At 29.6% G+C, this 20,047-nt stretch overlaps 1 protein-coding gene across 5 annotated transcripts in view; it reads right to left on the reverse strand.

The window, feature by feature from the left end:
* Positions 1-16,135, reverse strand: part of LOC116778831 (low-density lipoprotein receptor) — a 116,145-nt gene extending 100,010 nt beyond the window's left edge. For 2 of the 5 annotated variants that reach the window (XM_061529734.1, XM_061529735.1), the window contains exons 1-2: positions 15,768-16,133; positions 4,259-4,381 (exon numbers count right to left, since the gene is read on the reverse strand). In XM_061529734.1, the coding sequence (XP_061385718.1) occupies positions 4,259-4,381; positions 15,768-15,906 (262 nt within the window). In that variant the 5' untranslated portion in view covers positions 15,907-16,133. Of the gene's footprint in view, positions 1-4,258; positions 4,382-15,767 lie in introns of all 5 variants that reach the window. The other 3 variants (XM_061529733.1, XM_032672883.2, XM_061529732.1) reach the window with 2 other exon arrangements.
* Positions 16,136-20,047: the final 3,912 nt, after the last annotated feature.

Genomic DNA, 20,047 nt, shown 5'->3' on the forward strand with positions numbered 1-20,047 from the left:
CAGTTTCTGTATGAAGCTTCTATTCTTTACCTATCACAATATACGTTCTCAAATTAAGACAAACCCAGTTTCAGAGTTCGTATTCAAAAAAAAACGTAATAGCGGACAGGTATCAAGAACGTTCTTAAATTAGGTATGACTTTCAACACAAAAGCTACATTTGAAAGGGATAAAGGAGACGACGGTTAACATTTTAGAGTATTCTTTGTACTGCTGGGGACCGGGTCGGGACCCTTCTTATCATCAAACCTAACGTCAAGACATTAATCGGTTCGATGAACTCCATATAATCAAGATAGACGGAGCCAGTGTTCATTCGGAACGGAAAAGCGTTGTTAGAATTATGACTTAACATTTTGTATAATATGTCTTTTAGTGTATTATAATTTTTAATGTGATTTTCTAAAAGTTAGATATGTTTTAACTACAAAAACTCTCTTCACATGGAAGATATTGTATATATAAAATTTAGAATATAATATAAGCAGATCTATAATCGAAAGTAAATATTAAAAAAAAATGTTAATTTTGATGCAACGACTGTGATACGAGAGTAAAAACTATATATATTTATCATACACGATACTGCAAAAACATCCAGGTATACTTTACAAGTCCGTACTTTCATTTCCGTATAGAAATAAAAATCGCAACGAGCTAAATTGTAAACGGAAGGGTAAATATTGCAATTTTCGTACTACTTCCATTTTGACCTAGATATTATTCACACAATGTAGGTACTACATGAAGTATACTTTAATATATTTTTGAGGTATGATATTTTTGTTTATGTTTAATATGAAAAGGAAACACATTAGTTTTAAATAAGTTTGTTAAAATTAAATATATGAAAGCAATATTAAAGAGGACATTCACATTAGAGCAATCCTTATGGCTGTTGAATTTGTATTTGGAATTTGAAACGAGGATACAATTACCTTAGAGAACCTATAAATATAACGTTTATGTATCTTTCTCCCGTAAATAAGAGTATCAAACCATGTAATAAACTTTAATATAAACTACGGTAAATATTATCCTTGTTAACAGAAACAGCTTTTGCAAATATTTCTTTTTATTTCTACTTCCTACAGGAAACACTGAAAATATTACAAACACCAAATGTTTTCTATTTCATATTTAAAAATAAGTGTATCATTCGAGTTTTATCACATTTTTGTTATTTAACTACATTTAACAATACACCATATTATACAAGATATATGGACATTGAAATTTTTTTGACAGTCTTTAGAAGCTGGACTTATGTTGTTAGATTTTATGAAGTATATACTGCTCATAATGATGACTGACAACTAATTTTTCCAAAAACATTATCTGTTTCGTCCACTATATGCTGTATTGAGAGCTGTTTAGTATTAGTCACGTCCAAGGTTATTATTTTTATTTATTTAAATCTTCACATAATTACATCAGTAACAGACAGACTCGATCATAATACATACATATCTTCTATCTAGTATGAATATTGAAAACTGGCGACGCATGCGCAATATGATGAACACGGCGCCACCGAGTCGGAGCCAGTCATCTCCCATCAATAAAGGAAGCCAAACAATAATAGGTAATCAAATCTACTTTGCTTACACTGTAATTAATATCAAAGGAACGTAGTTGTCTCAGTTTTTATTCGTACTTCTTGGATATCGAATACTATATTTTAAAATGTATGTCTTTTTACATACATATCTTTTGAACAGTATATCAATAAAACTATTGATTTGAAATGTAGAGAATACTTTTTAATCGTTTTTTTTAACCAATTAGTTATTTAAATGTCACAAATTTTATTGATATGTAAATATATATAATAATATATAATAGCTTAATCATATATATAATTGAAACAAAAAATACCTTTATAGGTATAAAAAACCTTGACAATGAATACCTATTAAATAGTAATTTAACTGGTCTCTGATAAATTATCTTTCATATATGAACAACTCAAATAAATAAATACAGTATAAAATGATAATCAATCACGATTATATCCTACTAATTGCTGGATAATAAAATTTAATATGTATGTTATATTACATTAGCACATTCTAGCAATTCGTCAGGATGATTATCGCCGGACTCAAGGTTTGCATTTTTTCCTGTATATAGTTATATAAGGATTTTATACTCTTTACTAGGTTCTCACTATTTATTTTTAAAAGCTTCTTGAAATTTTTGATTATAGAACAATAAAAAAAAACAAAGTATTTCTTTTAAAACTATTATAAGAATACGAATAAATTTAAATAATTACTAAACAGGACTAAATGAGGTGTTTGAGTTGTATAAACATCATTTTATGATAATCCATTTACTTAAAATACTGATTCCGCATTATAAAAGGTCTAATTTACTTTGTTTTTGTCGTTATTTCCTATATATTAACATTCGTGGGTCTAAAGCGCCCTTCGTTTAGAGGTCGGTAAGAGGTTAAAGTTGAAAACAAGTTTTAATTGAATAAACAATGTTAATTAACAGCTATCAATAATGTCTTTAGATAATGACAACCAACAGGTGTTGACACAAACTTTAATGTTATATATATTACGAGCTAATATTTAAGTTACTAATAATTAGTATTTAAAATCATAGGTTTTCATAGATATGAACTTATTACTTTGATGTATTACACGAAAAGCAGAGGCTTTTGATAAGAGAAAACCTATGATTTGAAGTATCCACTAATTTTCAATTTACTTTATAAAATTTCACTTTACAGCTCGTCTATTTCTCTAAATAGGCAAGCTATAAAGTAAAATTTTGAACGAGCTGTACTGTATAAGATTTAGGTTTGTTGATTAAATGTATTTTTTACTAGAATACGACAAGAGCTGGTATGACAATAAGAGCCAAACTATTCTTTAATGTAGCAAAATAAAGTAATAACGTAATTCTGTTAGGTGTTGAGGTAATATTCCTCCTTTCCCTTCCTAATAATATCGACTTAATAGTTTAACGACACAAAGATTTCAAGGAAACTATTTACATTTGTATGTTAGCGCTATATTTACTAATTTAAATTATTTTTACTTCGTCATAAATTCAATTCATTTTTCAATATAAAAAAGTCATTAAAATACTCAGCGAATAATAAAATCTCTGATTTGATATAAAGGAGAAAATCAAAGAGCCTTGATAAGTAAAAATATTTTTATGATTTAAAGTAAAACGGACGTCCGTCACGAATTGGTTGGATTCGCATTAGATTCAAACCGAACCATCAAAATAAGCCTCATTTTAAGTTTTTAAGTTCCAGAGCTTTCAACAAGCCGGGAACAAACCCACGATTTATAGAATGTGAAGTGGCTATATTTTTTTCAAGCACCTGTAAATAATTAGCCAAACAGAGTCAGCAAAAATGTTGCTTGACAAAGGTCTTTCATATATTTTTAATATATCTGCGCATCACCTTATCGAAGTTCAGTAACATATAAAATTGATCTAGTTTGCCGTAAGAGGTATTGATTATTTCATTAAGTACTACACAGAAAAACAATATGTCTTACCTATATAAAATGTTGTTAAACGTGAGTGAAATTACATGTAATAATCCGCTTAAGAAAACGTTAGTTAGTTTTTAGATTGAATTACTTTTAATCTAAAAAGTTATAAGAATTTATAGATATCACCGAAAAAAAATTACTTACAATTTTTTTTTAATAAAAATCTGCAACATAAGTTTTGGGAGTGTCCCAACCTACACATACACATACAAATAAACACAGTATTCGCATATTCCCACAGAACATCTGTCATTATTCCGAAACCGGTAGCCGTATTCAATATATCCATAGATTATATTATCTAATATAAATTTGAATAATGTAATGGTCACCATCAATATACTTATTGATATTCAAGGTGAAATGCATTTTTTCCGTTATATTTTAATAGCATTTATATAACTCTGAAATCGAAATTATAGTGTTTGTTTATTTTTAAATATTCTTATTTGGCCTTATCGAAGTAATAAAACTATTTGTCAAAAATAAAATACATATCTCGCCTTGAGCGCCCGTTTTGATAGATACGGTTAAAATTTTTACGATGTCTAATATTCTTGACAGCAAATACAAAATTTTTACAGAACTCCTTTTTAGCGTCGTCATAAAAATAGCAACTCAAGCATATTTCAACCAAGGATGTCACAAATAGATTAGTTTGTAAAATTTGCAATGTGCCATAACGAGCTTCATATTTTTACCAAATTTAAATATAAATTATTCTACCTTACCTTTCTTACATTCTTCTATATTTTCATCTGATTTGTCGCCGCAGTCGTCGTCTCCCTCGCACACCCAAGCTATTGGTATACACTTCCCGTTCGCACACTGGAACTGCTTTTGGGAACATACATCTGTAAAAGCAGTATAAAAATATTTATAAAAACATTTTCGAGGTTATCATAAAAAAAAAATACATAAAATATAGTAAAATTTTAAGGAATCAATGATGTTTGTGATTTAATTATGTGTTTTAACATAACAATTATCGATAATTTAATTCAAAATACATTTGCACAATTTTTTTTATAAGTAACTCGTTTTAATACATTCCTAATGGCTTTATCATTAGTACGACGGACAAAAATCCTTAAAAGATTTGAAATTCCGTGCAGTAAGAAATAAATAAAAGAGAAAAAATTAAATGTAGACTGCAAGTTGAAATCTCATTATAATAGCTTTCTATATAATTGTTGCTCACATTTAGTGAGCTTGAGATAAAAGCATTTTCGAACAGAAATGGATCTGTGCGGAGCTGCAAGTAAGGCCCGCCTTGGAGGACAATTCAATTTCGTACAGCGGACCCCGCAAGTATACCAGCATCATGATGACGTACAATATTTTCAATGAATCACGAGTTGTAAGCCGTACAAACTACAAAGTCTTCTTAGATCGTGAATGACTCGTATACGGTATAAGTAACTCTTTATTGGTTCACTTAAGATAAGTTAATGAAGTATAAATTGTTGTATGGTTGTTTCTGAATGATCAGCTCAGACTCGGTGGTAAATTTTAGCATAACATGCGTTGATGTTACAGATAAAAATTAATATTTTTTACTGAATTTAATGTTATTTATTTATCGACAAAGCATTATGTTCTTCTAAATAAAACAAAACCAGCTTTACTCGCTTTGAATAATCTCACTTAGTTACAGAATTGCTTTTCAAGAATGGATACAAACTTATTCTGTTGCAACGATACTTAAGGGAGTGGTAGTATCAACGGTATTTTAATATATTTTAAAATATTTGGCCCCCTCTAAATAATATTTTCATTTACAGAAATATAATAATAGGTTCATATTACAGAAATCAATCTTTTATGTGAACTTTTTTGGTATCCGAATCAAATGTTACACAATTTGTTAGATTTTTTAAATATTTTTTTACTTAATATATTCCCTCGATTTTATAGGTTAAGAAGAAAATTCCTTTAAGGTCAGGAAGAAATTTAAGATTCCAGTTTTAACTGATGAATCAGTAATAAGAAATTCACTTTTTATGAAACCCTTGATTTAAATAGGATCATTTAAAAAAAAAGCTGAGTAGGAAACTTTTAATTGAATCTAAAGTCTACAAAAATTTGACTGAAATCTGTTTGTGAATTTTCTCTCCAAATTACTTCGTCAAGTAAAATATGTGTTACGTGAATTATTCCCTTTAGTTTTCAAACATACAGAAGTTTAGGATGCATAGAAAATTATAATTGAATATTACCCATTCGTATGAAAAAAAAAAATGGTACAACCAGCAAAAACACCTTAAGATTCATACAAGTTATTATTTAGAAAAATTATGCATAGAGATAAATTATGCATACATAGAGATCATATAAACATTAACATATTTATTGCCCTACTTTGAACTCTATATATTATGGCAACGTTGACATTGCCCCTAACATTTTATCGTTTACATAAAGTTAAGAATAACTTTTCATCGTATCATAAAGGACAAAAGGGAATAAGGAAATCGGCCATCGAAGGAAACATAAATCTAATATATAACTTTAAGGAAGAAAAATGTGATCGAATGTATATGATCCTGAGCAGCCCTTTGTAAGCCCGTAATGGGACAAGAAGCCAGCGCCCAATATGAAGGAATCTTCTAAATTCGTTGATTTATGAAGTACATTTTGTGTGCGACCAATTTTCTGGAATACTCGATAACTTTATGAATATATTCATTGTATATATTAAAAAGTCAAAATAGGTTAAGAGCAATTTTGTGTATAGTATAGGATACGTTGTTATGCTAAAATATAAAGGGGCTTTCATTGAATTAATATTGGATGGATAAGAGTTTATTATTTAGTAAAATAAAAAATTAAAATAATGATTACGTCACATTAAATTGCTAAGTCTCATAAAATAGAAATGTGTATAAACTTGTTCAAAAACAAAATACCTATAAATATACCAAAATACCTATAATAAAACTATGCAGGATTGTAATATAATTTATAAGTCGAAAACTAAATACTCATCGCGAATATCATATTATATAGTCATACATTAAATAAACCACACATTCTACATAGCAGATTGAACATACGACGGACTAATTTAATTTCATTAAATATCGAGGGTGCTTCTATGCCGGTGACGATCTCACCGCATTGACGGCCAATCTATATGGAGTACCCTCGTCTAGGCAAATCGATTGCAACGGGAACAAAACGTGAATGACCAATATATGGTACCTCTATAGTTTATTCGGATGACGTAAATCATTGAATTCAATAATGTAGGTCGATTGCGTATCATTCAATGTTTGTGACGTTGATGCATTGTCTTCGACCCTTGCATCACAATTATTTCGTTAAATTAAACGTGTCTATTTTTATCTATTGTATTTGATTCACATTTTATCAGTGATAATTTTGTTTATAAATTATCAATATATCCCATAATCACAAATATTTTTAATTAATTCAATCATAATACACCATTCAATGGTATAAACAGATAATATCACTTTGAAAGGACCTTTGAAATTATCCCACGCAAAAATTTTTAACATTTTATATTAAAGATTTATTGCCGTAAATCCTTTGTCAAAATGACTACCAAAAACATTTTGATGTTAACCTTTTATAAACATGTTTTTGTCTATATAATTATAAATTAAATTATAAATCTAAGCGCGTGTTATAGAATAAATATTAGATATAAATATATTAGTATTTCTTCTTTAATGTTATTGTAACGATGTAGCTAGGTATATTTTTACAAATTAAAGCCCCATTGACTCTTCGTCGAGATCCAAGGGTGAAGTACTAGGTGTATTAGCTCATCACCTAAATAAATATTTCGGAGGTACTATTTAGGAGCATGTGTTAAGAGTTAAGGCGTAATAAAGAGGGCTATTCATCTTTAACCCTTTTGCAGCTGACGTATGTAAACATCGCCTGTCTCTACAACCCTTTTTAATCTTCTGGTGTAGACATAATTAACTAGTTTACTTTATATTTTAAATGTTATGAAAAATATATTTAATAATTTCAATATAAACATCAAAGATGTCTCTCCTTTATACCAACAAATCTAGTTCTATGTGAGCATATTATAAATCCTCTTAACTTTTGTATGACTTATCTTACAAACAAAATTTAAGTACTCTCGTCTATATTATATATATTATCCTTTAAGTATAAAAGTTAAAATTCTAAAATTAGGAGACAGAAATATGAAATAATTTAATATTAAATGAGCTTTATTTCTAATTCTCAACTTCTTTATTTTATGAAGAGTGTCTAATTAAAGGCTGAAACTTCGAAACGTCTGTTCTTAAATTACAACATTGGGTTTAATCAAATTATGCTTGAGTGTACCTCAAAAATGAAATTGCCCTTAAAAATTAATTGCCCGCCACTGAGGTACTTATCTTTAGTCTGTATAATTAGATTCCGTTGCATTTTAATAATAAAATAATTAAATAATTGTATTACACTTAAAATAACTTAACTTTGGAAGTAAAGAAAGGCTTCGCAACAGAACTATACTTACAGAAGTCCTTAATTTTAACAACTACATGAATTTAAATGACACGATGCCTTGCTTCGAATGTATTATAATAACATGTTGAATATCAATAATCTACTTACTTACATTGACCGTTATCATAATTAAAAACTTAGTGTCGGTTTAAACAATTGGATTAGAACAATTATGTATCTACTGTACATAAAAATGTCAAGTAATTTTTGTTGTTGTCCAATAAAAGAGCACATTTCTTTAGATATTTTTGTGTTGTTTCAATCTACATTTGATATAAAGTTGTCACACATCTTAAAAATTAAATTAAATGAGTCCATTTTCAGTTCCTACTATACTAAAAGTTTGCAGAACAAACAAGCAAACAAACTAACGTAAGTTTATCTACGTAAAATGTTGGTAAATGAATTGGCAACTTAAACTTAATTGGTAAAGAAACTAGAACGCGATATTCCAGAGGTTGCGGGTTAGAATCCAGCACGTTAGATGAATTTTCTTAATTCATTTGTTTTTCAATTAGACAAATGGTAGCAAATTTAAATACATGTATAATCTGTAACACCATTAATCTGGTGAGACGTTCAGAAAAATTAAGTATAATTAAAGGCATAACTTTTACATCGTAACAATCACATGTTTAAATATAAATATAGGTAACACTAAAAAAATATCATCACTATATTGCATTACACTCTAAAGGCAATTTGAATACAATTGAGACTTTAAACAACGCCCTAACGACTATTGCTTCCATTACAGAAATATCCATTCGCATTATACGGAAATTCCTGATAGTCTAAACGTTAGGATATCTGACTCATTGAATTTGCAAAATCGTCTTGATGGAGGCTGATGACTTAAGACGAAACGTGGATAAGCAGATACTGCGCCGATTCAAATCGGAAACTAGATAAATGCTCAGCTTGCTTCTGCCACCGAACTGGGGTCCTGTGGTTGAATACAAATGGAGCGTTTATCCCCAAAAGCCAATTTGTATGTAAATTACAGGTCCGTTTAACTATTCTCGTTAGTTGCTCATTTTAGGTACGGCTGCATTTTTAGATGTCTCTAATTATTTATCGTTTCCATCAGCTTTTAAGGAATAAACTTTTGAGCATTTAATACGAGTAATTTAGTACAGGTTTAAGTTTATTTTTAAATAATAAACGTAAATGAACGAAAACCCATTAATTTGATTACTGCAAAACCCATAATTTATATACATTTCATTTGGAAGTTCATTTTATCGCATTAAGTATTAATAATTACCTGTAACATAATTTGCATTGAAAGATGCTCAACTATAAGAATTATACAAAAAATACCTAAAAAAATTACGACCGAGAGTTACTCATCCCGCATTGAATTAATAATAGACTTTCATTATATATTCCATAGAACGGATATAACATGTGCTTGTATATTTTAATACAGAATTAGTGCAAACTTATCTAATGTCTTTCATTAGTGAACACGTGAAGATTTTTATTTCACTTAACAAGCCGAAACGTTAAAGAGGTACGCGGCTGTTGTCAACATTTTTAAAATTGAAAATTATACCAACATTTCGTTTCACTGGACGCTGTCAGTGCGACATTCGAGCCACTTAGCAATATCATTTCCTACCACAAACCAGGATTATCATTATTGTCATACAAATAAACAAAAAGCGTATCCCAACGTTTACTTTATCCGATATGTAAACGACGCTGGAATACCGACCCCAAATTTTTACCTTTTGTATAAATTAATATTAATTCGGCTTAAATTTATACCCTTAGCATACTGACTGACCCTCTTATGAGAGAAAATGTTTTATGTTGGATTTATTATTTGATTTATATATTTAATGTGGAGCTACGAATGACTGTAATTATAGTTATGTTTATTTTTAAAATGTATCAACATTTTGTACGTAACATGGAGTTAGTCATCAAGGTTCGACTGTAAATGGTCATTCAAACAAAAAAATTCACAAAGGTAATTGGAATGTTTGAATTGTAGAGAAACTCGTCCAATCAGTACCACCAATATATTACAATTGCCACAATGTAATGGTACCAAAACGAAAGCAAGGGATTTATATGGCGGAGTTTATTACGAAAAAGGTTAAACCATTTGTGGAATAAAACTAAAACCCGTGAAACGTATAATATAAGACATTTATATATTGGAAAAACATACCTAAATGTTACCCGAAACAATATTACTGAATGTTTACTGAAATTGTTTACACGAACCCTAATACCAGACGTAATATAAATATATCATACTACAAACTTGTTTAATTCCAATTCCCATTAAATCTAGCAGTGTCGGTACCATCGTTATTAAAACAATAGAAATTGAACAATGATTTCGTCTAAAAATCATCATAGAACATAATAAAGTACGCAAATTAGTTATTTCTGTAGAAAATGATGTATTCTTCGAAACAGTATAATGTAATTACCGCTTCCAATGCTTTCATTGTTCAAAATAAATTAATATTTATAGATACATAATAAATTTAAGTTTTTATTTATGCTTAATTTCCGTTATAAGTAATTTCCATTTTCTCATCATTTATTGTAATGGTAATTTATTCTTCGTATAATGCGTCTCAGCCAGGATTCATACAAATCTACTTAGCGGCCGTCAGCGAGCTTTATCTTCACACTGCGGAAAATTATATTAATATGAACTATTAAATATACCAGTTTGTACAGCTTTGTAACGTATTTGTATTATACGAGATTATATCAATTCTAACTTCAACATACTATTATTTGTCAAAGACATTTATTTTTTATTTCGTAACGAAATTTGTATATATACATACATACATTTAATATACACATCAACCACAGAATTGTGAACAAATAGACGTGCCGTGGCAAAGTCATAGTTTATATGGAGAAGTCTGCATAAAAATCGCATAAGAAGTATGTACTTACATTAAAGTATTTCAAATAAACACTATCACGATTCGAGAAGAGTCTCCTATCACTAAATGTCAAACATAATGACACTTCTACTCAACACTTAAAATTAAGAAACAAATTATTGTCCAATGTCCAATATTACGTGATATCTAAATTAATGAAAAGTATATGATCCGTGAGTCGAAACTTATTTAGCAATTAGTTAATTGCTTCATCAGATATTATACCAGTCCGCCTGCTCTACCTGATTAGAGATAATAAAATTTAGTTTATACTAAAACATCATACCTATAAACATATCAAATGTCATTAGAATTGGTTCCTTTGTTATTACGTGATCGGATAGTAAGCACAACACACATAGAAACATTTTTTTATTTAGTTGCGTTGTAGTAAAATCAAAATCTATTCAGCATTACAACGTCATAAAAAAATCTTTGTCGTAGAAATAAAAAATTGCTCAGCTTAAAGTCCGTTTCTATAAATTGTCTTTAAAAATATAAAGAATAAACTTGAATAATATAAAAATGTCATCTCTAAAGTATGACGTTTTATTAATTTTTTATATAAATCCATCTCCTATTTACCATTCCGTTTCTGTTAAAAGCGTTGTATATTTTCGCAAACGTTAATCCTCTTGCTGGTTGACTCAGAGTTATCAGCTTTTCTTTTAACATGTTAGGTTAATGAACGCAAATTCGGACGCTATAAGGATTATATAGGGCTGAGGAACATGGTATTGTTGGCATTTCCTCATTAAACTTACCTATATACCTATACAAATAAAAACGAATTGTCTAGTCGTACAATTAGCCATAATTATGAACATACGGTCATCACATTAAATAAGTGATAATCATATAAATAAAAATTGTTAATGTTTCTACAATATCTGTCTAGTTCTGGCTTATTAGTTAAAATATTATACTAAAAAGATTAAAGTCGATAAATGATCATAAAAAAAACTAATAGGAACCCTGATATAAAGAAAAGCCGTTATGTACTTGCCGTTGTATAAAACTATATAACTTTATTAAATAAACGATAGACTAATAGTTGTTTAACTTTAATTATATAAATAACAACGTGTTTATGATTGAAGAAGCGGCCATTATTAGATGCATTATAAATACGTATTAACACAACCATACATTCTTCCGATCGAAAATTCTCGATAAAAAGATTTTGAACACTTATAAACAATATTCAAAGCGCTGACAATTAATAGATGCTGGAAACCAATTGGACGGAGCTTCAATAACAGCTGATGTCCCTATAGATGCATAGGACAAACAAGCTTATGTCATTCAAAATGGGTTCAAAATCGTTTAGCTTTGGAAATCAAGTGTTCTAAATGTCTAACCCTCGCTTATCGCACAGCTGCCTATCTACATCACGGGATGGTAGCTGTAGGCTTAATGACAATGGTCCATTAAAAGACGAGGTCAACATTGAATACAGACTCCTAACAAACACCAACTGGTGTAATCAATAACCTTATAAATAAGACAAAACTAGATTATTTCATTACTTGAATAGTTACATATAAAATCCTCTATTAGGGTTTTAAATGAAAATATATAACGTCTTAATTATGAGAATGATCATTTAATCAAAATCGATTTTATCAATATTAATATAATATAAAACAAAGCTGGGCAAAAGTAATCAATCACTAATTAATTATTATCTAATAATTGTAACAGATGACCATAGATTAAATAATTATTCTGATAGCTGACAATTCATCATTTTACTATCTACAAAACGAGGAGACAGTATTAAGTAATGTAAGACAAATCCAATCAAAGATTCAAACCGATTCAGGTTTCGTTAACTAAATAGACAATAAAGGTATACCCTTCTGTATACTTCTATTTCCGAAAGTACAGCGAAAGAAAAGATTTTTTTACAAAGTTTAGATTTTTAATTATTATCGTAATAATATTTTCGCGAGTACTCAATTAAATGAAACAGCAGTGTTCGGATAATTTGTTCGGATTTGAATAATAATGTTATTATTATCTATATATATCACTAGCTATTTTACTCATTTTAAAATACAGGAACTTCATTTCTAATTAAGGATATTTTAGTTGGTTTGAGCATAGAACAAGTATTAAGACTATCTTTGTCTATATTACGATGATGCTTAGAACACCCAACCACCCACAAACATTATCAGTTCCCCTTATTCCCGGTACCGATGAAAAGATGTGATCACTCCAATTAAAGGTACATAATACATAGCAAATAAAAGCATAACGTGACATGACAGACAGACAGTCTGAATAAATTTTCTTGCATGATTAACACTGACAAAGAGAAACTGTTAAGCATAGCACAAGTTTGAACCGTCACATTAATTACTTAACTAAAAAACGTTACGTTTCTCATTCAATAGTCCAAATTCTATGTATAAAATAATAAGATTTAAGAATAAAACCGTTAACACTCACTATCTAGCGTAACGATGCACACTTGTGATAAGCATAATATCACGAATATTAAAAATTATATTTCGATATTTAACTCGAGCATATATAATTGAATGTTTATTTAATACAGAAATACACAATTCATCTCGTCTTACCCTGAACAAGATTATTACAAAGTAATCAAAACGTCCGATCGATATGAGACTTATCAATATGCTTATATAATCACTCATATTACATTTAAATGTTAATAACTACACAAGTAACATATAGAATATATGCACATATATACATTTATAAATGTATATAGTTAAAATACTAGCTATACTACTTTATATGTTTTGTCTTATGAAAGTTTTTAAAATATTCACGTAACCTACTTCAAATTATTCCTCATTCAAAATTGTATGCGTGTTTGTTATGCAACCACGCATAAACACGAAATCGATTTAGATGTTATCATTTACTTTGGAAATTTTAGATATTCAGTAACACAGAAGATATGATTTATCCAAAACTCCTTTAAAATAATAAAATGTTATCATCCAAAAAATAATGTCATTTTATTTGCTTAAAAGTGTAACGCCACCGATGGATAAATCTTTTATAATACATAACGCCTTCATATCAATAGCTTTGTACATAGAGGATAATAATAAGGAAGAGATTTATTAACTTTATTATAGTAGCCGAATAAAAAAACAGTAAAATGGTAAATAACATTAAAAAATTAACACTAAAAATTAATAATATATTTCCATATTTATCGAAAATATCAGATTCTTTTGCTTAATATATAATAATTAATTAATTCAATTATCAATCTACCCAAAAAGTTATAAATAAATTACGAAAATATCAACACGAAAAAATATGACACACGCTATTTGTATTCTTTTATCACATAATGACTTTTCTTCTGAACACGAAGCCCATTTTATAGCATCACAATGGTATTGTACTCTTTTCATCGAGACTTTTATAGTCGTCGCGTCAGCTGTGGAATGTCCAAATTGAGACATCCAAAACGACATAGGAAACATTTGGTAGCATAATTTGTCACTGGACAGTTTGTAGACAAACAAATCACAGTTTCATATTTTGTTTTCAAAAACGGAATTTCACCGTCGCTTGCAACGCAACGAGATTTTCATGCAAAATAGTGTTGGAATTACGGATTGCAGTCAATGAATCGACAAATGACTAAAAATACGATATAAATTGGCTTATAGCCACGCATATCTTGAACTTTGTACCGTTTCGGGAAATTATTATTGTCTTATTTTACTTTCAGTTGTTTATGATGCTATTTTGATCTTTTGGCAATGCTTTGTGCTCTGTTTATGCAAAACACTAGGTTGTTCACAAATATAAAATCGGTTTTAGTAAATTAATTTACACAATAGTATACTTATCAATATAATTACTATTATTTCTTGAAAATTAACATAATAAATCACACAAACAACAATGAAACAATATAATCTCAATACTAATTATAGCGCTATACGCCATGCATCGGAAGTACAAATTAGCATAGACAATTCAGTACTCACTGAATACAGAGCAACACAAGCGGATGTTCAGCTCGTAACTAGAATCGAGTTGGATCAAGTTTAATAATTATTTATTACATAGACGCCATATTGATCATACTTATATGATGTCAGAAAGTGTTTGTACAGCTAAGAATAGCTAGTAATTGTGGCCTTGAATTGATTAACAGTTGACTTGTATTAAATAATTATTACTTGGAAATAAGAAATGAAAAACTTGATGTTGTTTGTCTGTGGCGTTGACATTATACGAATGTGGTTATTTTTATTTATTACTTTGTGTATCGTTTCAACAAGATAAATCCGTAATTTTTATGTATTCTTTTATTTTATTACATCTTAAATCATTCAAGAAAAAAATAAAACAAAATTAGTCTTCAAAATATCGAAATTAAATGTCTTTGATGATACGTACCTTTCTATGTCAATCAATTATCTTGACGATAATTTACAAACTAATGCATAATAAACCATCATTCAAGTAATATTTCAAAAATATTATATCTATAATGATTGTTTTATTAGTCAAATATTACCAACTAAACGTGGCGTGACATTAGTTATCTAATCTATATACTTATTTTATATGATTTACTACATAAGACGAACACTAAGTAAACAAGATACAGGTAAAAAACACGTGCATACGGAAGTAACTCTTTATTGAATTCATATGAATGTAAATATTAACTACAGTCTTTAAGAAAAAAAAGTTACCACTAAAACTAAATTCTGTGATCATAAACAAAATAAATTAAAAATATACAAATATTTTCTACCTATATGTATTAAATACAGTCAGTATCACAATAAAAGAAACTTACTGCCGACTTGCATTGATCCGGTTGCATTTGTACCAAGCACTTCAATTGTTTTAGTAAAAACTACACAGAAAAATATATACCACCACATAATGGCACAATATTTGGGGGCTGCCCGTTGACAGCCCACCAAAACGAACATTTGTCCTTAACTTTCGTTTTTGACAGATTCACACGTATGTAACACTTTATGTCGAATCTAATGCAATGAATTAAGCAACGCAAGCAACTCTACTGTTTTTATAATTCACGAATGTCACTGATGAACAGAAAATTATGATAATACTCTGTATGGTTAGTGTTCAAATATTTTGAGGTTATTTTACGTGCCACTGGTGCGAGCGCGACGGCGAATGTCGTTCGTCAGCTAGCATTGCTCGAAACAGGCAGGTGGGCTGTTAGTACCAAGCCCGCCGCTAGATGGCAATAGTCAGTTGATACTTGGTTGGCGTTTAGTTTCGGCGGCTGTACTGTGGCGCTCCGCTACTGATTCTAGCTACAGATTTTTCGAAACGCATCGCGAGAACGATGTATAATATTAAGTGGTGTTCACACTCATAATTACGTCTTACTCATATAAATTTTAGTTATGACTGCGACATTGACTGTCAATAACACATTAAATTTCATGACGTAATCATATGATCTCATTGTATATAAATAACGAATTTTTATATTACGATAAGATTTTTCAATAAACCAAAAAAATTAATAAAACTACTATAAGTAATACTGAATGTAAACAATATTTGACTTCAACAAATATACCGTTTAACATATACAATAGATATTTTGGATTTACTACAGAATTTAAGTGAGAATAAATTCCAGCTTTGTTTCTTTGATAACGTTAATTCATCCATATAACGTGACCTTTAGATGGGGTAGATTGCGCGCGCATCTTCGCAATCGGACGTTAAAAGACGGTGAGGGAGGCGTGGCTCCTGAGCCCCCGACTAATACGCACATTCACCACGCATCCCAAAAGATAAGATATCGTGCACCCGACAAAATTATGGCAACATCATCGTGAAGTTGCAGAATTGTGGAATCCTACCAACATAATTTGGACGGGTATCACTTGAATAGATCTTCAGAATTTATTGTTCTTGACTCGGGTTTATTCAATAACCATATCGAAAGTCTTTGAATTTAATTTTAAAATTAATACTTATAAAGTATAAAATAGAATCGTATATGAATTAAATTATATATACTCAAAGATGATTACTGTCGAGTAGTGAAAAGCATTTTATTTAGGTAATTTCATAGCTTCAACAATGTCTTAAATGTTAGTTTTCTTGCTAACTAAATATTAACACATGTAAAGTCTACCCAATTTAGTAGATTTAGTCCTAATGCATACCAGAGCGTCACCCCACAACGAAATGTCTTTATTAAGTATGTAATAAGCTCCAAGAAAAGCTTAGAACGTGCATAATTTATTTCAGATTGTTAATAGATGATGTTCTTTATTTGTTTCTAGACTTGTATATCAAAACTCTGTTTTGCATTTTTTTTAGAAAATTTACTTATCAAATTATTCTTATTAACCGATACATAAGTCCACAATTGTAAAATTATCCAATGACAAAATTATTTAAGCTATTTCATATCGACAGCAACTCATATTCATATTAAATAAAAAAAAAACACAAAATAAATAAGGAACAAAAAATATAATATATTTAATATTAGCATTTAGCATTCATTCAAGAACTACTATGTAACATTTCTCATATAAAGAGGGTATGTTTATTGCTTATGAAGGAGACAGAGAATATAAAGACATACATGTATGCGCATAAAATATCTATAAACAAAACGTTTGTCATAACGGTAGCTTGATGGCAACTCCAAATCGATGTTGGAGAAGGCGCTAAAGGTAATGGATCGTACGATATAGGACAACTTTCAGAAGAATAAGGAGAAAGTTTCACCAAACAGTCGTTGAATGGTAACAGGAAACTCCCGGGTTGTAAGATTCGACCTTCGGCTCACGCACGTTCTGAACGAAAAATCTGAAGCCCTCTTTGTATTCAGGCGATGCGCGACCCTCACGAATTATATTTACTTTCATAATTTATACCACCCCGTGCCGCTAAAAAAATGTATAAAAAAATTGTGAATAATTTTCAGCCTGAATACATTTAGTGTGACATACGAGCTATACAGTGACAGTTTAAACATAATTTACTTTCCCTCGTGAAATACAGTTGGTAGAGATAGTTTTGCATTTTATATATATCAGTTTTGTGGGCATAACTTTGTCCGCATCAATGTGGGTATTTCATTGAGAGACAAACGAATAATGTGTGTTTAAATATATATATGTATAATTAAGAGAACCAACCATAGAGCCATCTAACATCTGTGCCAAATGACTTCATACAAAATATAACTGACTTCCTGCCGCGGCTTTGCTTCGTCAAACTCAAAACAGATCTTTGCCAGTTTTTCATTAATGTACGTATCTACATTGGTACTATAATGTGCGATATATGGGTTAAACACGACGAAAGTCCTGTTTTTAGTTTTAAGATACAAACGAATGATAACTGAACTTTTATACTACAATCCTGCGAGAACTACACAATTTTTTTGGAATTATTTTAGCCTATAAGCAATTTCAATTTATGACATATATTGTGATGCATTTAACTTAACTTTTATTTGTAAATTTTTTGTATAATCAAAGAAACTATTATGAGATGCTACCGTAGAGTTTTGTTTTTCGGATCTCCCCTTTAGCGGTGTAACGTCAAAATCTTCGATCAACACCAATTCCATTAATAGTTTTAATTCTCAATTAAAGGAGTCTTCTTATAAGAATTCTCTTTTGCGGATTGAGGCCAGAAACCATAATAATACAATCAAATAAAGAACCCTCTCCACATTTCAAACTTAATACAAAATCTATTTTGTTTTAGTTATGGCGCACAAATATATTTCACTTAGTGAATACAAGGTGCGACAACATCAACGTCAGATTTAATGAAAATCTGATAAGTCTACGAGTCAATCTTTACCATTAGTGTTTCTTTTGTATTCAGAAATGGGTTAATACATGTTTAATGTTTTGAGAACCAGGCCTTGGATCGTATGATAGAATCATGATGCAAGTTTAATTAAATTAGAAGCGATTAACAATAGGGTAAGGCTGTCAATCAATATTTATTAGTGTCGTCAAGCATACGTAAGTTAATTGATTTTTATAAGAACAAAGAGAACTTCCGTATTAATTTAACATTAGAAAAATATCTTTGTAAAAATAAATTATTATTTTTTAAAATATGTTTTACTCATTTTTCTTGTTGTTTTTTACTTTTTATTCAACTATAGAGCCAAGACCAAGCCAAAATGTTATTTGAATGTTAATATTATACAGGAATAAATTGATATCTATCGAAAAAAATGGCTAAATAATAGTCGCAGTTCATTTATTTATAGGTGGTAGAGCCTAGCCGTAGTCATGGTCGAACATGGGCTGGCTCGACCGGGGGGGTACCACCCTCTCACAGAAGATCGGCGTGATAGCTTTTAATGGCTGCGTTTCATCCGATGAGTGAGAGAGGCAGTTGCCTTTTCCCTATTCCCACCTTTTCCTGTCATTATCTTTATTCCACCTCTCCCTATTCCTAAAAAACCAGGGTTTGGAACGCATCCGCAACAGAGATGTTGCGGATGTCCCTGGACGACAGTGGCTACTGCCCACTAAGTACGCTGTCTGCTCGTTTGCTACCTTTCACACAGAAAAAAATTGTTACTAAGATAATTGGAAAATCAACATAGAAGTTATGGTTAAACGTAATTAAAGGGTTACAAAAAAAACAGTACTACTGGAGGTCAAAGGATTGAATAATTAATAAAGACTTCGTAACCGGCTTTTGCTTGGCTTGAAAAAGAATTTACTACAAAATCTTAATATAATACGTGACATTTATGCAATATGAACTCAAATTATTATTTTGTATTGGGTGTCCACTTTAGAAATAGACAAATACAAATCGCAAACAAATGAATAAAGGATAAAAAGATATATGATCCTTTGTCACAATTATCAATATTTAAATTTATTTTTGACACAATGTAATTTATTCAGATAGAAAAATCAGGAAAATGGTTATATGAATCCACTCCGTTTATAGAGGATTTTTACATGTCAGATTGTGGCTTAGTAAGTGACCTTATCCTTTGGAAGAAAAGGCTTTGTCTTGTCAATTGGAATATATTTTTCTGAAATCTAAATGTAGGAGTAGTTTTCCTGTATTATATCTTTATAG

Source organism: Danaus plexippus, chromosome 6, assembly GCF_018135715.1.
Source record: "Danaus plexippus chromosome 6, MEX_DaPlex, whole genome shotgun sequence".
In the NCBI taxonomy this organism is placed as follows: domain Eukaryota; kingdom Metazoa; phylum Arthropoda; class Insecta; order Lepidoptera; family Nymphalidae; genus Danaus; species Danaus plexippus.